The 20,555-nt window shown below is 44.7% G+C and overlaps 1 protein-coding gene across 1 annotated transcript in view; it reads right to left on the reverse strand.

Annotated features, from left to right (window-relative positions):
- Positions 1 to 13,836: 13,836 nt before the first annotated feature.
- TBX1 (T-box 1) overlaps positions 13,837 to 20,555 on the reverse strand; it is a 32,448-nt gene continuing 25,729 nt past the window's right edge. The window contains exon 8 of the mRNA XM_015828648.1: positions 13,837 to 14,290. Within this exon, the coding sequence (XP_015684134.1) occupies positions 13,845 to 14,290 (446 nt within the window). The 3' untranslated portion in view covers positions 13,837 to 13,844. The remainder of the gene's footprint in view (positions 14,291 to 20,555) is intronic.

A 20,555-nucleotide genomic window follows, 5' to 3' on the forward strand; every position in this document is an offset into this window, starting at 1 on the left:
TGGGTTTTTGGGTGGTACACCCCCCCTATTATCCAAGAAGCTTCTTCAGTTCTGGCTGAATGGTGGGGAATGGAAGGATTTATATTCTTTGCAGTCATCTGGTCATTAGTACTCCAAAGGTCGGTCGCTAGCTCTCCACCATTGAAGCCACCTGGGGCTTTATCTGTGTCCTCAGAGTCACCTGGATCAGTGTGGAGATGAGCCTGGGACCTTCTTGGGACTGCTGCAAGGACCGTGTTGGAGACAGGAGAGAGGTGGTGTTGTATCCCTCCCCCTGTTGAGAGGCCTGTTCGGTTTTAACACAGATGGCCTCTTTGACCCCTTTCAAACCAGCGGTCCTCTCCATCCAGAACATGGACTTTGCTGTCTTCAAGAGTGGCCTTCGTCTCCCAAATGCAGATGAACCGCTGTTCCAAGTGTGCTTTTCCAAGAGGCAACTGGACTTCCTTTGTTTTTCCTTGAAGATGTTTCACTTCTCATCCATCAAGCTTCTTGGATGAGAAGTGAAAGTCTTTAAGAAAAAAAGAAGTCTAGTTGCCTTTTGGAAAAGGACCTTTGGAGCAAACCATGACCTGGCTGACTAAGGGATAGGCAACCTCAGCTCTTTTGACTCATGGCCTTCAACTCCCAGAATTCCAGGAGTTGAAGCCCATGAGTCATAAAAGAACCGAGGTTGCCTATCCCTGCCATAGACGGATGAACTGCTGAATCTTGTCCTGATGGGTTTGTTCTATGTTGTGCCATGCGTTCATGAACAAAACAACCACAAGCGCATGGCACAACATAGGAGAACAAACCCATCAGGACAAGATTCATACTTCAACACTGAAGTATACAGAAAACCCACACAATGCTTACCTTCATTGGAGCAAAAACATGGAAGTCATCAGACTCCTACACTACTGGGCTGAAGGTTTACCTACCAGCAAGGAGGGAAAAGGACTAAAACACATGGAAGAAGCCCTCAGAACCTGTGGCTATCCCAATTGGGCCTTCATCAAATCCAGACAAAGATCCAGTAGGACCCTTTGTCCCCCCTGCCCCCAATAAGGACAAAAAAACAACAAACGAAGTAACATCAACCCATAAAGAGCAGGAATATCTGAAAAGCTCAGAAGGATTTTCAACTAACTCAACGTACGTGCACACTTTCAACCCCAAAATACACTAAGGCAGTGTTCCTCAAAACCTTGACAACTTTTAAGATGTGTGGACTTTGGCTCCTAGAATTCCTTAGCCAGCATGCTCACTCAGGAATTCTGGGAGCCGAAGTTCACACATCTTAAAAAGTTGCCAAGATTGAGAAACTGCACCCCAAGGATAAAATGCTCACACACAAACTGAACAATGCAGTATGTGCAGTAGAATGTAGTGAGACATGTACAAATCTGTACATTGGAGAAACAAAACAAACCACAATTGCATGGCAATTGCATGGCTTGTTCTCCTAGGAGAACAAGCCCACCAGGACAAGGTTTAGAGGTCCATCTGCATTTGAGAGACGAAGGCCACTCTTTCGAAGACAGCAAAGTCCACGTTCTGGATGGAGAGGACCGCTGGTTTGAAAGAGGGGTCAAAGAGGCCATCTGTGTTAAAACCAAACAGGCCTCTCTCAACAGAGGGGGAGGGATACGACACCACTTACCTCCTGTCTCCAACACGGTCCTTGCAGCCGTCCCAAGAAGGTCCCAGGCCCATCTCCACACTGGCCCAGGTGACCCCGAGGATACAGATAAACCCCCAAGTGGCCTCAACGGCCCTCAGAGAGCTAACGACTTACCTTTGGGGTACCAAGGACCAGATGACTGCAAAGAATATAAATCCTTCCATCCCCCACCATTCAGTCAGAACTGAAGAAGCTTCTTGGATGAGAAGCGAAACGTTGGGGCATGTATATATACATATATGCACATGCAGAGACTTGTTGGCATAATTAGTTTATTCCAGGAATAGACCAATTATGTCTCTCTGTGTGGATATATATACATACACATATATGTGCATATTAGCATTTTAGTAAATAGAACTATCTGTACGAAATGCTAATATGTACATAGAAGAATGCCTATATATATTACTACATAAAAGCTGGTATAGGTAGCCCTTGAGTTAAAACAGTTCATTTAGTGACTATTTGAAGATATAACAGCACTGAAGTAGCTTACAACTGCAATATCCTCGTGGCATGTGATTAAAGTTCAGAAGCTTGACAACTGACTCGTACTTATGACGGTTGCAGTGTCCTGGGGTCCGGTGATCGCATTTTGTGACATGACAAGCAAAATCAATGGGGAAGCGACATTCGCTTAAGAACTGTATTACTAACTCAACATTTGCAGTTAACAAATGTAGCAAGAAAAGTCATTAAATTGGGCAAAACTCACTTAACAAAATGCCTCGCTTAGCAACAGAAGCTCTGGACTCAAATGTGGCCGTTAAGTCAAGGACTACCCTGTAATATATATAGACATTCGCCCCGAAAGCTAGCTTACCATGGGCACCCCCTCTCATAACGTGGAGCAGGGGGTCCTTTTGGTGTTTGGTGTTATAACAGCCCAGGAAGCTAGAAGTAAAACACATAACAACTGCACAAATATATCAAACACTACAACATTGCATCAACGCAGAGGTCCTTTTACTGGACACTGGAAGGTTGGTCTTCAACTCAAGACGGGAATCCATGTGGCTGGTCCAGATGACTCTGAACTTTGTGGATCTGTGGCAGTTGCTCCAAGAGACATGTGGCCCTCCCACCCACCCAAACAAGCTCAGCCATCTCCAAAGCCTCCCACCACCCGGTTGCAGCTACTCCGCCACTGTCAGTAGCAGAGCGCCATGGGTTCCAGCGTCAGGAAGCGGACGGGCATCATGGTCTCTATGTCGATTTCTTCCCATATCTGGCATTGGAAGGAAGGAAAGAAAAAACAGAGTTAGAGGAGAAGACAATTTCTGATCTTGCAAATCTTCAGTCGTACTTCAGAAAGGAGCAAATGTTACATTCCAGAATGACTCACAGTTGATTGGCCTTAGATTTTCCCCCAAAAATAGCTGATGGGAGAGAGATTCACTCCAAAGGGGATGCATGGACTCCCCTACCTTTGCTTGGTCCTGCGTGAGGTGGCTTCCTCTTGTGAACCTTTTGCCCACCTCCCTTAAGGAGGACTCTTTTCTGCTTTCCTTGGGCCAGTTAACCTAACCCTAGCACCCTTGTAACATTCATAACACCTTTCTCCAATTTCAGGTTGAGTTGAAATAGCCCACTAAGCAAACAGGCACCAGGGTTGTCTACCCCTACAGAGCTGAAGATAGTTGGGATTCCCATCTTCCATTCTGGCTCCTATGCTTGAGAAGCCACAAGGCCAGCCCGGGAAAGACAAACATATGGCTGCAACTACTCTGTGGTTTGCACAATTAATGAATATAGATTAGCTATGCATGTCTGTAATGAATCATCACTTCCGGTTCTGTAAATATATATCCTGCATGTTTTCATTTCTTTTTTTTAGCTTGTCCCTTTAGAATTTGGTGCTTTCTTTTTTTGTATTTATTAATTAGAAAAAGGGATAAAAGAGGCTGTATTTTTTTTTTCTTTACACAAGACTCCGGGGGGCACTTGGAAGGGGGAAAAAAAGTCACAAAAAAGTCAAAGCCTGCCTGCTTTTTACATGGGTTGCATGAAGGATTGTGTTGTTAACTTTTATTAATAAAGTTGCTAATATTTCTGCAAAAGTCTTTTTTATACCATTTGGCCTGTATATTTATAGTCAGGATGACACGACATAAGGAAAAAGAGGCAAGGAGGGAGAAGGAAAACTTAACACACTGGATAACTACTAGGTCTCTTAAATTATTCAACCAGTGAGATATCACACGACGAGTATTTTTACTAGAGTTGGTATATGATGGCTCTACTGCATTCATTTCACTTTTAGCAGCACTTATGTTATAAAAAGCGTTTTTTCTATTTATGATACGTATAATACCCCCACCTTTCTCCATGGATTACAAACAAAAAAAGATATTGCAGGGAGGGAAAGAGGGAGTGAGTGATGAAACAGAGAAGAGATATAGAGAGATGGATAGACCAATGGATAAGCAGGTGAAATATAGATGAGATAAAGAGATATAAAATGTGAAGATATAGACAAAAGAGAGATACACAGATAAAAGGGAGAAAAGGTGGATAAAGAAAAGATATAGATGAAATAGAGATGGATGGATGAATGGATGAGATAGATAGATAGATAGATAGATAGATAGATAGATAGATAGATAGATAGATAGATAGATAGATAGATAGATAGATAGATAGATAGATAGATAGATAGATGATAGACAGACAGATAATGAATACAAAGAACAAAAGAGTAGCAGAGGCAGAAAACCTGTCCGGATGTTGCTAAACTACAACTCCCAGCAGCCTCAGGCCAGAGTAAGGGATGCTGGGGGATGTGGTCCAACAGCATCTGGAAATCTATGTTTGGCACCATCTCTAATTTTCTTCTATCGTGCTCTTGATAAAGATTAGTGAATGAAAGAAGTTGACATGAGAATCAAGATGAATCCCCCATGGAGGACAACCTGAGGAGGAGAAACGATGAAGAGCTTGGCTAAGGTTTTCCAATATTACTTGGGGGATCTCCATCTTCTGAAATGCTCGGTGTAGTTGCTTCTAAAGTTGGCCTGTGTTGTGTCAGACCCGGGCACAGTTACCCAACCCTTCTGATTGTGGCCCTGAAAGCCAGAGTGGAAAGACACACATCTGAGAAAGTCCTCAGTGCATCCTCAGAGCCAACCCAAGGACCTGGGTGAAGATTCTACAAGCAAGGAATTCACAGCTTCCAAGCAACATCCTTTGTGTAGCCCTGCAAGCCAGTTGTGTGAAGGTGTGGTATCTTAGAACGCTTACATCCCCCATGGAGGACAACCCAATCAGGTATAAAATCCCAGCCATTTGAAAGAGAAATGGCAATAGACCAACATAAGGTTGACCTTGGGGAAGATAGAGATTGTTAGCAAAATGGGAGGTCAGCTCAAGAAACAAGACCAGGTCAGAATGAAATTTAACTAGACTACCCTTGGCATGAAAGGAAGGGAGAGAAAACACCAGGCTTTCAAGATGCTGTAAGAGCTGGTCTCAGTGTGCTCTCCTGTATTCAAGTACACAGTAAATTGGAACAAATGCAAAGAAAATCCTAGGAGTTTATTTTATTTTATTTAAAAAAACCTTTCCACTGGGTGCCTGGAAAAAAAGGGGAGCCCCAGAGTCCATCATTGGCTCTTCAACAAGGTCTCCATGTTTAAATGCAGCAGACATGGAAATGGCTGTTTAATTAAAAGCAGGGGGCAGTTATTCAAATACACAGTAAATTGAAACAAATGCAAAGTAAAACCCTAGGAATTTATTTTATTTTATTTTAAAAAAAACCTTTCTACTGGGTGCCTGGAAGAAAAAGGGAGCCACAGAGTCCATCAGTGGCTCTTCAACAAGGTCTCCATGTTTGAATGCAAATGGCTGTTTAATTAAAAGCAGGTGCAGTTATTCAAGTGCACAGCAAATTGGAAAAACCCTAGGAGTTTATTTTATTTTTTTTAAAAACCTTTCCACTGGGTGCCTAGAAAAAAAGGGAGCCACAGAGTCCATCAGTGGCTCTTCAAAATGGTCGCCATACTTAAATGCAACTGGTTGTTTAATTAAAAGCAGATGCAGTTATTCAAGTGCACAGTAAATTGGAACAAACGCAAAGTAAAATTCTAGGAATTTATTTTATTTTATTTAAAAAACCTTTCCACTGGGTGCCTAGAAAAAAGGGAGCAAAAGAGTCCATCAGGGGCTCTTCAAAATGGTCGCCATATTTAAATGCAACTGGCTGTTTAGTTAAAAGCAGGTGCAGTTATTCAAGTGCACAGTAAATTGGAACAAATGCAAAGTAAAACCTAGGAGTTTATTTTATTTTATTTAAAAAAACCTTTCCACTGGGTGCCTGGAAGAAAAAGGGAGCCCCAGAGTCCATCAATGGCTCTTCAACAAGGTCTCCATGTTTAAATGCAGGGACATGGAACTGGCTGTTTAATTAAAAGCAGAGTGCAATTATTCAAGTGGGACTTAATTCTTAATTTTAACACAAATGGCTATATACATTTTATCCCCCCCAGATACGAACGTTTGTTTAGCAAGTGTTCAGAAAAACGAACGAATTCAGAAAGGCTACTCACTGTTAGACGTGCAAAATTACGACCAACAAAGAGGCCTCTGCAGCCACGTGGCTCGGAGAGGAGAAGCCGGAAGTGGGATTTTTTTATTTTTTTTTGGTGCCTGGTCACATGGCCGAAGCTGATTGGGTGATTTTTGCAAGATCTCTTTTGCTTTTGCTTTCCTGGAGCTGCCTGGAAGACCTGCTGCTTGCTGGGCTTGAGGACTAGAGAGCTAGAACTACTTCTGTAAGTATTTTAAAATATTCTTTTTTTTTTACTCTGTGGAATTGCACTTCTGTCGTTTGCAATCCCTTTGGGAACTGCTCTGCTTCTTATTGTGTTGGTAAGTGCAGCGCTTTGCAAGATGGTTTGTTTGCATCTGCCTGACATTGGTAGCCTGTGGCTGCTGCTGCCTCCTCCTGTCCCTGGCACAGACCCAGCAGAGATTCTGCTGACCCCTTAACTGCAGGGGTCTTCCAACCTGGCCCTTGTCTGACTTGTGGACTTCAACTCCCAGAATTCCTCAGCCAGCCACGCTGGCTGAGGAATTCTGGGAGTTGAAGTCCACAAGTCATCAAAGGGCCAAGTTTGAAGAGCTCTGGTCTAGGTTTAAAAGCTTTCAGTTTTAGAAGACTAACTCATTCATTGGGCTGCAGTACTCAAAGCTGAGAACCTGGAACTAGGAGTTGATGAAGACCAGTTGCCCTAGTAAGTTGATAGTTGGGATTGTAGAAAGGAAGGAGAGGATGTAGGCTAGATTCATGTATCTTGGTAGGTCAAGGGTCTTCCAACTTGGCCCTTTGATGACTTGTGGACTTCAACTCCCAGAATTCCTCAGCCAACGTTGCCTGGCTGAGGAATTCTGGGAGTTGAAGTCCACAAGTCATACAAGGGCCAAGTTGGAAGACCCCTGACTTAGACTTTTAAGCCACCACCCCGGCAGATTATTCTAGCTCTGCTTGCAGTGTTCCTACTCTTGAGGAGACTCTTACTCACTCGTAGGCTTTTATTTTTGAGAAGTCCTGCTCTTGGTTCAACGTCTATGGAGATTCTCAGTCATCCAGGTCGTGGCTGTCCCAAAAGTGCTTTTTCAGGAGGCAACTGGACTTTCTTGTTTTTCTTTGAAGACGTTTCCCTTCTCATCCCAGAAGGTTCTTCAGCTCTTGGTTCCTTAGATAGGCACTTTAATATGGTCAGTAGATGGCAGCATCTGCGTCACTGTGTTGGGTTCACAAGCTAAGCGGAGTTAATGTTGATGGATACTTAGCTGGAAGTCCACCACCTCTAGACTTCGATTGGGCAGCAGCTAGCTAACCTTGGTTGAACTCAGAAGGTAAGTTTGTCCAGTCCTGACTGGGTTTTTTTTGATGGAGGACAACTAAGCAATCTTTGAGTCGCAGACCTGAATGCAAAGTTGGAAAAACTAGGAAAAGGCCATAGAAATCCATGTTTATATTCCAACCAAGACTATTAGTTGGATGGTCCCATGCTATCAGTTGAGGAAGACTTCACCTTATATCAGGGCTCTTCAAACTTGGCCCTTTGATGACTTGTGGACTTCAACTCCCAGAATTCCTCAGCCAGGCACACGTGCCTGGCTGAGGAATTCTGGGAGTTGAAGTCCACAAGTCATCAAAGGGCCAAGTTTGAAGAGCCTTGCCTTAAATGGTGGACAGTTGACTGAACCTCTAATGCTGGCATTAGAACTGCTCCTTTGGACAACAAATCACAACAATCAACTTACAATCACAATTTCCATTGCTAGGCAAGCTGGTTGTTGAGTCGTGCCTGATTTTATGACCTCTTCGGTGAATCCCTGCGATCAAGCGAATCGTGCGATTGTGAAATGAATCCAGCATCCCTCGTTGACTTTGTCGGTCAAAAGAGGGCTGGGAAGGTCACCACTGGTGATTCCATGACCCCGGGATGCTTGTTGGAGAACATCGTATGTGCCTATTTCACAGTTCTCATTCAGGTAAAGAGTTTGTATATTTAATTCCTTTGTATATTTAATTCTGCCTTCCTCTCCCTGGAGCACTTAAAATGAAAGAAAAAAAAAAAAATTCTCCCGGATCATTTTTACAACAGACTTGTAGAGTTTGGGCGAGTGTTTTATTTTCCCCCCATCATTTTGCTATTTCTTTTTTTAAAAAAGCTGGTCCATTTTTATTTTTTTTTACAGTTTGATCTGATCCCTTTCAAGATCCTGTTGCTTTTAAAGCATGAAACTTCCTTGCTGGGGGGGGGGACTTATCTCTGGTATACAGATTAGGCAGGGAGATATTTCTCTCTCTCTCTCTCTCTCTCTCTCTCTCTCTCTCTCTCTCTGTGTATGTGTGTGTTTTAAAAAGAATGTACGAGTCCAGTTTTTTCTCCCTTTTTTTTTTTTTTTGGTTTCTGTGCATACAGTCATCAGGAAATCCTGTACCTAGAATTTGGGGCCCTGTCAAACATCTTATCCGCAGCTAATCTTTTCAAAGTATGCATTTAATGGGGAAAATGTGCAGGCCGAATTGTCCTCCTTTTAAAGTAAGCCTTGCTGGCATCCCCTTTCCCATGTGAGTAAGGCAAGGCGCCCATTTATCTTCATTTAGTCACAGATAGGTCAGCCAAACCCACTGCTGTCTACCCAAAACAAATGTGACATTTACAAACCGTTGGGATGTCATAGGCTAGGAGATGAAATCTCAGGGGTTTATTTCCCAAACATCTGTCTCTGGTTTCAAAACCCACTTAAAGACTTGTGTAGGTTCTCACTGGATATATATATATATATGTAGCGTGCCACAGGTGGCACGCAGAGCCCTGTCTGTGGGCACGCAAGCCGTCGCCCCAATCCTAGGCCTTCAGCTGGGTTTTATAAAACCTTTTCGCTTTAGGCCTCCGCTGCCATGTGCAAAAAAAAAAAGGTTCAATCAATCAATTCAGGAAAAAAAAAGATCTTGCAAAGTTGGAATTGATTGATTGAACTTTTTAGTCCCACCCAGTCTGCCGTTACCACCGCAGCCACGCCCAGCCAATGGGCTACACGCACCCGGCACCCGACGATGCATAAGTGGGTTTTGGGTTGCAGTTTGGGCACTCGGTCTCTAAAAGGTTCGCCATCACTGCCCTATAACATTTCAGATAAATGGCTGTCCAGTCTCTTTTTGAAAACTTCCCGTGATGGAGTCCCTACAACTTCTGGAGGCAAGGAGTTCCACTGATTAATTGTTCTGTTGGGAAATTTCTCCTTAGTTCTAGGTTGCTTCTCTCCTTGATTAGTTTCCATCCGTTGCTTCTTGTCCTGCCTTCAGGTGCTTTGGAGAATAGCTTGACTCCCTCTTCTTTGGGGCAGCCCCTGAGATATTGGAAGACTGCTCTCCTGTCACCCCTAGTCCTTTATTTTATTAGAGTAGACATTCCCAATTCCTGCAACCGTTCTTCGTACGTTTTAGCCTCAAGTCCCCTAATCATCTTTGTTGCTCTTCTCTGCACTTTTTCCTAAAAGAGTCTTTAATGCAAAGAGTCGCCCGGTGAGTGAGATAGACAGTCTCTAAATTTGATCGATAAAATATAAAATAAATACAAGAATGCCGGGCTGATGTTTTGCAACAGACATCGCACCCAGGAACCTCCATGTGGGGGGGAAAAAAATAATCAGATAAAGCAAAAACTCAGAGAAATACTGTTTATAAACGTTACTGCCTGCCATCTTCCCTTCTACCCCTCCCCCAGTGTTATCTACACATATCTACAAATTATCTACAAATTATCTACATATTTTGCAGATATGATTCTTTGGTTGCACCGATTTTTTTCCCCACTCTTTCTCTTTACACAGCAACTATAAAGGAAAAAAAAAAAAGAACCAGTAGGAACTGCATACGTAATCACTTGAGGGGGGGTGGAGTGGGGATGGGAATAATATAATATTAATAAATATACCAATGTCACAATAGGTTTGACTCCAGCCTTTGGCACTGATCCGTTTCGAGAGACCAAAGTCCTTCCACGACGTTCGAGATCACCAAGCAGAACACACACACAAAAAAAAAAGGAGAGAAAATTGCTTTCTCAAAGTTACGACGCACGCAGGACAGCCAGATTCTTCCAAATGGATCTTACACAGGTTCTTAAAAGGATCCTACAGTTTAAAAAAAAACAAAGCAAACCAAATTTTTCATTTTGTGCCCTACGGTTTTACGGCGTGAGGTTTGTCAGCTGCTGTATTCTTTTGCTTTGCCACTGCTCAACTGGATAAAACAATAGGGGGGGAAAAATGTATAAAGGCTACAGCTGGTTTATGCCCGCACCTGTCCTGAAGGCTGCCCAAAAAATAGCATGCTTGGCTGCTGATATTATCCTGGGATTTTAAGCTTCTGCATTTTGGGGGTGGGGAGGAGAGAGAGGCCAGAAACACTGAGCCATGGTGAACAAGAAGCTGCAGACGGTGGAATTGAAAGGCACAGAGAAAGAAAGTTATTTTTCCAGACCTGGGCCAGTATAGGCCGTGTCAGAAATGGCGAAGAAAGGCGTCTATTAATCCAAAAACGAAGGCATCCTTTACAAAAGAAAAAAAGCCGAAAGAGTGACCCTTGTGAAGAATTGTATTAGAACTCGGTGAAGCTCCCACGAGGGATATCGATGTACCGTCGGTGGGCATGCGTTGGAAGCTCCTCTGATGAAGGAGCAAACCATGGGATGCTGCGCTAGGGGGATAGTGTTGTCGCACGTGATTACTGTAGCGAGGGCTGCTACCTGCCTACGGATGGTGTTCAGGGATAGACCTCTCTCCAGTCCATCCACTAGGAATTCCAGTATCGTAGGTACAGAGACCGCTAAGGTGGGCAGCTTCTGCCTTTGAGGATTTCTGATTTCTCGTCCTGTGGTTCTTGCACCCAGATAAAAGACTAAAGGGGTGTGTGTGTGAAGAGGAGCATTGGATGGTGACACCTCTTCACACACCCCTCCCAACCGCCCCTAACCTGGCTAACTTACTCTTTAAGAGGACGATGCTAGTACTCCTCGTCCTTGTGAACGGATAGGTGTTTTAGTTCCAGGGAAGAGGCAATCCAAAGAAACATTGGTTTTATTCCAGCTTGGGGAAGGGGGTTGGGCTAGTAGACCTCTTAAGGTCCCTTCCCACTCTTGTTTATTCCGTTGTGGGGTGCTTACAGATGCTAAGCCACATCTCAGCCGACTGCCGGGGGGGGGGGGATAAATAAATAAATAAAGACCCTTGACCTTCTAAAAAAAAAACTCTCCTGCTTCTTGGAGGTGGAGGGGGGGATGTTCTCTCAGAGGTTCCCCCTTGGGGAACAGAGTTTTTTTTCACCCCTCCCATTGGCACCCACTGCCTCTAATACACTGTTGGGATGGGGAATGCAGATAGTCCTCGGCTTACGAACACCAATTTCTGTCGCTAAGCGAGGCGGGTTTTTGGCCCCCCCGTTTGATGACCTTCCTTGCCGCCGTGGTTTAAGTCAATCGCCACAATTGGTGACGTTCGCAAACACCTTCGTTAAGCGAGTCGGACTTCCCCCGTCGACTTTGCTTTTGTCGCAGAAGGGGGAGATCACGTGACTCCCCCCCGGGGACACTGCGGCCGTCGTAAATGTGAGTCCATTGCCAAGCGTGTGAATTTCGGTCACCTGACCGTGGGGATGTCAGAAGTCCCTTTTTTTTTCAGAACGGACACTAAACGAACGGTTGTAAGTCGAGAACCACCTGTATTCATGAAATCCATGCTTCTGGTGGGCGGGGTTGGCCGGCCTTCCCAGATGCCTTGTTAGTGACAATGAGAATTCCAGGACTTAAGGACAAGGCACCGGCCCAAAACGGGGGCCTGGATCAGGCGGGGCTGTGTGGCAGGGGATCAAGAGATGCCACAGTCGACATGTCAGTGCGCGCCCTGCCCATGCCAGTCATGTGCTTGCATATGCCAAGCACATGCCCCCGTGTGACAGCTGGCTCCAGGTCAGGAGAGACGGCACGCTCTGACAATCGCCAGCTGTGCCCGTCACTCAGAAGGCTGAAGGAACTGTAGGCAGTTGATCTTGATTGTGTTAGGGAGGCAGGCAGACGGGTGTACAAGAGCCAGGGTGGCGCAGTGGTTAGAATGCAGCACTGCGGGCTAACTCTGCAGGCCCACTGCCAGCAGTTCGATCCTGACCGGCTCAAAGTTGACTCAGCCTTCCGTCCTTCCGAGGTCGGTAAAATGAGGACCCAGATTGTTGGGGGGCAAGAGGCTGGCTCTGTAAACCGCTTAGAGAGGGCTGTAAAGCACCGTGAAGCGGTATATAAGTCTAAGTGCTAATGCTATTGCCGTTCTGTTCTATTCTACAGCCATGGTGGCGCAGTGGTTAGAATGCAGTATTGCAGGCTAACTCTGCCGACTGCCAGCAGTTTGATCCTGACCAGCTCAAGGTTGACTCAGTCTTCCGTCCTTCTGAGGTCGGTAAAATGAGAACCCAGATTGTTGGGGACAATAGGCTGACCCTGTCAACCGCTTAGAGAGGGCTGTAAAGCACGATGACGCAATATATAAGTCTAAGGGCTATTGCTATTGTTCCAGCATATTTGTAATGCAGATTGGTCTACTCCGGGGGTAGGGGAACCATGGCCCCTTTAGGACCTGTGGACTTCAGCTCCCAGAATTCCTGAGCCATACCCAAATGGGGCAAGCTCTCCAGGTAGTAGAAGTAGACTATTGTGCCAATCAGTTGCTCCCACCTTCTTCCCAATAGAGATAGCTGAGATTGGATCACCAACATTGTAAAACGAGTCCTGGTAGATGACTTGGTCCCCACTGGGAAGAACAGTAACTGGGCAATGGGGAACATACAGGTGGTCCTTGGCTTACGACCACAATTGAGCCCAACATTTCTGTTGTTAAGCAGGGCAGCCGTTAAGTTGTGCCTCATTTTATGACTTTTGCAAACAGTCGTTCAGCGAATCGCTGTAGTTGTTAAATGAATCATGCTGTCATTACGTGAATCTGGCTCTCCACCCCCCCTCCCCTCAATTGACTTTGCTTGTTGGAAGCTAATCCCAGGACAGTGCAACTGTCACAAGTACATGCCAGTTGCTAAACGCCCGAATTTTGATCCCGTGACTAGGGTGGCTGTTGCAATGATCGTTAGTGTGAAGAACAGCCGTTAAGTCACTTGTTTTTAGGGCCGTTGTAACTTTGAAAAGTCACTAAACGGTTCTGTATAGCACTGTATCAGTGCTAGAGCAGCCAGGAAATGACACACCCTAACACTTTGTGGGTTACGTAAGGGAGTTGGGAACTGCAGCTGCACATGAACGGGTCAAGGGAAAGGCCGAGGAGAGGAGAAACTGCCCTTCTAGCCTCACAGCAGCGACGACGCAAAGCAAGTCCAAGAGAACGCCAGCCTCCCATCACTCCACCACAACGCCTCTAACACGAGCTAAATATTACATCCCCCGGATGGAACAAGACAACGCAAATCTTGAACGATGTGTCCAACAACGGTGGTGGAAGGATAGTGCCAGGAAGAAAATCGTGCGCACAAGGGACGATGGCGGATTTTCCCCCACCCCCCACCCCAAGTCAACAAAACGGGCATCTCTTCCCAAAGGTACTGAGCAATTCACACCATGCAAAGAGTCGATCCGAGCTCAAGGATCTTGCATCGGAGATGTTATCTCGGTCCGTAGTCGTAGCTTGTGGGAGCGCCAGCAGAGGAATACATGTTGGCGGCAGCGGCGGCCGCAGCCGCAGCAGCAGCAGCAGCTGGATTCATGTGATGGTGGTGGTGATGGTGGTAACTGTGTCCCCGGATAGTGGGCAAGGGATAGGGGGCTGGCCGGCTCTTGGCTCCTAGATAATGGTCGTAAGCTGAGACCGGATGCTTGTAGGGGTGGTGATGGAGAGGCTCGGAAGCAGGGGGTTCCAGCCGCAACTCGTGATGGGGGGGACTAGGCCGGCTTCCAGCTGGACTAGGAAGTGGAACCAAGCCGCCTCCACCGGGAACCGGGAGTGCTGGACTTAACACCCGAGACATGAGCTGCTGATGAGTTGGATCAGCGTGGAGTGGTGTCCCACTAGCCGATTCCCGTTCATATTCCCGTCGACTGTCCAGTATATCTGCAGCACATGATAGAACAGGGAAGGGGAGCAGGGGAGAAAGTATAAGAAGGGATCAGTGACGTGTGACATCTCCAGGACTCTAGTTAGTGGCCTCTGCAGTGTAAATGTGTAGGGCAGGGGCCTCTAAACTTGGCAACTTTAACACAGGTGGACTTCAACTCCCAGAATCCCCTGGCTTTGCAGAGACATCTAATTGGCCTTTTTTTTTTTTGCCTGATTCAGCAAGGATGATTCTTAACGATAAATTTGTTAAGCCATCGTCCAAATTCATTCTGCAGGTTGTGTAAATCCAGGTGATGCCCTGGAGTAAGCTACTCTGTTCTAGATTCTATTTTGTTAGTTTGGATAACAACTGTGGCCGAAAAGGTTGTGAAAATGGCACAAAACTCCCTTTAGCCACTGTCTCAAGAGGAGCAGAAATGTTGTGCTCCGGCTGTGGTGGTAAGTCGAGGATGACCTGCTTTGCAAGGTTACACTAACAGAATGTGGCAAGACAAAGCATTTCCCCCCTCTCCTCTTCTACTCCCCAGAAAACTAGGGAGGGTCCCTCGCGAACTTTTTCCCACACCCTCTCTCCTCCTGTTGGGCTGGGAAATGTTGTCCATGCTGTTTGTTCAGTCTGCAACTCTTCCTTTCTCCCTCAAGGTCATTCTCACATACCATTCTGTCGAGATAGCTGCAAGTTCCCCTTCACCTAGGCTTAGGAATTTCTTGGCGTGTCTCCAGCCTTCCCTGGGTAAACTAGACAGGAAACCTGTCTAGATGAACTAAACTTCTACTTTATTGTAAAAGTTACAATAACAGCATCTCGCGGGCCCCAAGGTACAAACTTCCCACCCGCCCCTTTTTAATTGCCTGAGCAATTAAGGTGGGTCCTTCCTAAATTTCTTCCTCTGATTGTTTAATCCGCTGGAGGGGGGCCCTGCCGCTCTTGTCTGATTGTTTCCTAGGCAGCATCTTTTCCCCCCATCCCCCAAGGTCACCCACGTATTCCATTACGTCATGCCGTATATCAGTTTCATTCTGTTCCCGTTCTTGCACTCCTGACGTTGCAGAGTGAAAGCATGAAACCTACTTTACAACGGAACTATAAAGGCACAGGGATCAGGTTCCCTATGCAAGGACAGGTGCAGTGCCCAGATGTTTCAGTTCATTAGGTCCAGCATCTGTAGAGAAGGGGAGCAAACCACACAACTTCGGGCTAGCCTTCTACATTCTGGATCGCAGAATTCTACATTCTACGTTCAGTGTAGAATTGAGGGTCAATATCAATTCTGCATTCAGTGTAGAATGTAGAAGCTAACCTTCTCTATTCTACATTAATTGACACAGAGTCATCTACTCTATCTTTTCCCCCTTCTGTCACTTTCTTCATTTTGTGTTTGGTGCTGGGAGATAGCCCCCCAGTCTTAAAAAGCATCTAGGTCAGTGTTTCTCAACCTTGGCAACTTTACGATGTGTGGACTTCAATTCCCAAAATTCTCCAGCTAGCAACGCTAGCTGGAAAATTCTGGGAGTTGAAGTCCACACATTGTAAAATTGCCAAGGTTGAGAAACACTGATCTAGGTTGTCCTTACTCTAGAAATTCAGAAGGAGGAAAAATAAGCTTCCTACCACCGTGAGGAGAAGGTTCAAGGGATCCTCTGACTCTATTTCACCAAGATGGGAGCCGCTAAGCTAAGTAGCTGTAGCTGTTGTTGTGTGCTCTGGACACAGAGCTATCTTTGTCTTCAGATGGAAAGATGGAACTATCTCAGATACTTTAATTCAGATGCAAGACTTTCTGATGAAGTGGGTTGTGGTCCACCAAAGAGGAAGCTTGAGATACTAAACTGCTTGATCTTTAAGCTGCCTCAGGACACCTTGGAGTTATAATGCCCCAACTAATGAAGAGAATATTGGATCTGGTTGTTCTTTTTATTGGAATTGGGTATGTCTAGCTTAATGAAAAGAAAGACTAGGGGTGACGTGACAGCAGTGTATCAATATCTGAGGAGCTGCCACAAAGAAGAGGAGGGTCAACAAGAGGTTGACCCTCCAAAGCCCCTGAAGGCAGGACGAGAAGCAACAGATGGAAACTAATCAAGGAGAGAAGCAACCTAGAACTAAGGAGAAACTTCCTGATGGTGAGAACTATTAATCAGTGGAACGGCTTGCCTCCAGAAGTTGTGGGTGCTTCAACACTGGAGGTTTTTAAGAAGAGATTGGGCAACCATTTGTCTGAAATGGTATCGGCTCTCCTGCTTGAGCAGGGGATTGGACTAGAAGACCTCCAAGGTCCCTTCCAATTCTGTTCTGTTCTCTTTTTTTTTTTTTTTTAATGTCTCCTGCTCTGAAGTCACCTGGAGATTCAGAAATACCTTTTAACCCCCACCTTCACGACAAGGCTGTTCCACGGAAAGTCACCGCAATGTTTTCTCCACAAGAAGGAAACAAACGGAGACTTCTCAGTGTGTTTGTGTGATTGTGAGTGTATAGGTATGCACACTGGGATGGCTTTTCAGATGGACTGTCTGACGTGAACAGAGACGAGAGTAAGAATGCAGAAATATCCCAAAGTTTAGGTTTCCTTTTCTTTCTTTCTTTCTTTCTTTCTTTCTTTCTTTCTTTCTTTCTTTCTTTCTTTCTTTCTTTCTTTCTTCTTTCCTTCCTTTCCTTCCTTCCTTCCTTTCTCTCTCTCTTTCTTTCTTTCTCTTTCTTTCTTTTTCTTTCCTTCCTTTCTCTCTCTTTCTTTCTTTCTTTCTCTCTCTCTCTCTTTTTCTTTCTTTCTTTCTTTCTTTCTTTTTCTTTCCTTCCTTCCTTCCTTTCTCTCTCTCTCTTTTTCTTTCTTTCTTTCCTTTCTTTCTCTTTCCTTCCTTCCTTTCTTTCTTTCTTTCTCTTTCTTTCTTTTTCTTTCTTTATTTATTTATTTCTCTTTCTTTCCTTCCTTTCTCTCTTTCTCTTTCTTTCTTTCTTTCTTTCTTTCTTTCTTTCTCTTTCTTTCCTTCCTTCCTTCCTTTCTCTCTCTCTCTTTCTCTTTCTTTCTTTCTTTCTTTCTTTCTTTTAAAAAAGATGAAGTGCTTGACATAGTGTTCAGCAAAGAGCCCAGCTCCCGAGACAAGGCATTTCGACTTTGATAAATCGAGCGGGGTTGAGTGACACGTTTGCACACGCCTGAAATTTTTGCAATTGTATAACGCTAAACAAATAGAGGCTTTTCTTTATTTTAATAGGCTCGGAGTGCGCTGGGAGAGAGGGCCCCGTCTCTTGTTCTTTCTACTTCTCCTGAGCAACTGTTTATTCTGTGTAATGGAAATAGAATCAGCGAGAAAGCTTAAATAGATCTCTGGAGCAGGTTTTTGAGGAGGTTAAAGGCAATTACTGGGTATTGTGGGGGGGGGAGTCTTTCTTTTTTTCTTCCTTTCCTTTCCTTTCTTTCTTTTTTTGCAACTTCTCCCACAATCTGTCCTTTTGTTTGTTTGTTCAAGAAAACTGCTTGTGTAAAATAGCTCTTGTGGAAACACCGGGAATTCGTTTACAGGGTAAATGAACAATTAAAAAAAGATACATGGGGGGAAGGGGGAAATGAGTCATATTTAATGTGAATTGGTGGTAGGTTTACATGGGAGGCAAAGAAAATATTAAATCCTTGAGCAGGCGGTATGAAAACCCTGAACATTTAATTCAGTGAAAGTTCTGATTGGAATTCCAACTGTATTTGTACATACATTGGAATATAAGGTTAATTTTCCTTTTAGGATTGATGGGGCTGTGTTCGAAGCTGGCTGCTTTATTCCAGCTTTGCCCTGGGGGGGGGGACACAGGCTGATCTGTTAGGAATCTCATGAACCCCAATGAGCCACAGGGTTGGAGATCTTCCTTGGAACCGCAAGCGACGTCTCCATGTTAGGTAGTCCTCGACTTACAGCTATTCCTTTAGCGACCGTTCCAAGTTACAACGGCACTGAAAAAAGGGACTTAGGGCCCTTTTCACACTTATGACCCTGCGGTCACCTGATCAAAATCAAGAAGCTTGGCCACTGGCTCGGATTTATGACGGTCGCAGTGTCCAGAGGGACTGTCACGCGATTCCCCTTTTGACAAGCAAAGTCAACGGGGGAAGCCAGATTCGTTTAACAACCGTGTTATTAATTTAACAACAGGATTCCTTTAGCAACTTTGGCAAGAAAATGGGGCAAAACCCACTTAATAACTGTCTCCCTTAGCAATGGCAATTTTAGACTCGGTTATATATAATCGAGGACTACCTGTACGATTAAGCTGTAGCTTAATTCAGCCGTTCAGAGAAACACAGACTTCTAATTGAGGTCATTCACCTGCTCACCCCGGGCCAGAATTTCTGCAGTGAGGACCCAAATGGTTGGGGGCAATTTGCTGAGATTGTAAACCGCTGTGAAGCACTAGGGAGCAGCATATAAGTCTAAAAATGCTCTTGCTATAGTTTCTCCTTAGTACATCTTTCTCTCTGGACAATGCTCTTTCGTCCATTCTTTGCTTGTCAACCCAGAGTTATCAGAGGTTGCATCCACACAACTCATCCATGGAGGTTCTCAGTCATCCAGGTCATTGTTGTCCCAAAGGTGCTTTTTCAAACTGGACTTCCTTGTTTTTTCTTTGAAGACATTTCGCTTCTCATCCCAGAAGCTTCTTCAGCTCTGACTGGATGGTGGGGAAATGGAAAGATTTATACTCCTTGCAGACAGCTGGTCATTTGCATCTTTTAGAGTAGTTGTTGAGGCCACCTGGGAGTTTATCTATGTCCTCGGGGTCACCTGAGTGGTGCAAATGGGTGTGGAACCTTTACAGATAAACCTTCAGGTGGCCTCAACGACTCTCTAAAAGAAGCCAAATGACCAGCTGTCTGCAAGGAGTATAAATCCTTCCATTCCCCACCATCCAGTCAGAGCTGAAGAAGCTCCTTCAATGAGAAGTGAAACGTCTTCAAAGAAAAAACAAAGTCCAGTTGCCTATTGAAAAAGCACCTTTGGGGTTCACACAGCTCATTCAAAGCAGAACTATCCTAACCTCAGAGGTTGCACTCACATCACTGCTGGGTGTGGTTAGTTTTAAGCTGGCTTGGTTTTGTGGGCTTCGGCTGACATGCTAACCTGGAGACTGTCGGTCGTTCATTGCGTTATTACGGAAAAGTGGGCTACTGCAATTGGACTAACCTTCCAATATTTCCTGAACGACGCTACCGAAAATTCTGCCTCTTCCCAAAATAAACAGGGCCCAGAATGTTTCATCGGATGAACTGAAAAGCTACTGTTAAATTACACACCCTTATTCTTAATGCAGGATTCTTTGCGCCCGGGACAACATTTGCTTGTAGGGACCTGTTGTTGTTTTTTTCCCAGGTAGACTCAGATTGCTGGATGGTGATACAGCTAGTTGGATCAATTTTGCTCCCCCCCCCTCCCAAGTCAAACCACCTATTTACAAAGCTGGCTGTCTTGGGAATTAAATCCTTTTGATGAGTTTGCAAGGAGATGCATTAAGAGCAAAAAAATTCCCCCCCAAAGAATAACCAGATCAGCCAGGAAAAGCACAATAAAAGATCAGCCACTAAGAGCCCAATAAAGAAGAGCGAACTTCCATCTCTTAAATCCTGGTTAGACGTCCTGGTCTTTGTGAGCAAAATGTTTTTCTTGTAATCCTCTAAAGCAGACTGGCAAATTGCCAAGCGCTGTGTCTTAACTAGTTAGCCGATCTGGCGGTGCATCGCATTTAATGGCAGGTTCCTGTGCGTCACGCCCTTAAGACCCAAGGGTGCACTTTCGGAGGGCGAAGGGAGAGCAAAATCCTGCACGGCAGGGTTGACGTGGACCCTAAAGGGTCAATCTTAAGGCCCCGTCCACACAACAGACGTGGCTGGTTTCGTGGGGCTGACAGCACCGTAATGCTGCTTTCAAGTAGCGTTGCTTGAAATCCATGTTAATGTTGGAATGGGTTGAGATTTATAGTTTTAAAATGGTTTTATGTGGCTTTTAATGTTTGATTGGGAACTGCCCAGAGACAGACAACAGACAGATGATATAGATAGGTGACAGATGATAGAAAGATAGATAGATAGATAGATAGATAGATAGATAGATAGATAGATAGATAGATAGATAGATAGATAGATAGATAGATAGATAGATAGATAGATAGATAAGATAAGATATAGATGAATGATATAGATGATAGAGAGATAGATAAGAAATAGATATAAGATGATTAATAGAGATAGCGATATAACGAGATAGCAAGATAGATAAA

Source organism: Protobothrops mucrosquamatus, unplaced genomic scaffold (assembly GCF_001527695.2).
Source record: "Protobothrops mucrosquamatus isolate PMUCROS unplaced genomic scaffold, P.Mucros_1.0 scaffold4762, whole genome shotgun sequence".
Classification (NCBI taxonomy): Eukaryota; Metazoa; Chordata; class Lepidosauria; order Squamata; family Viperidae; genus Protobothrops; species Protobothrops mucrosquamatus.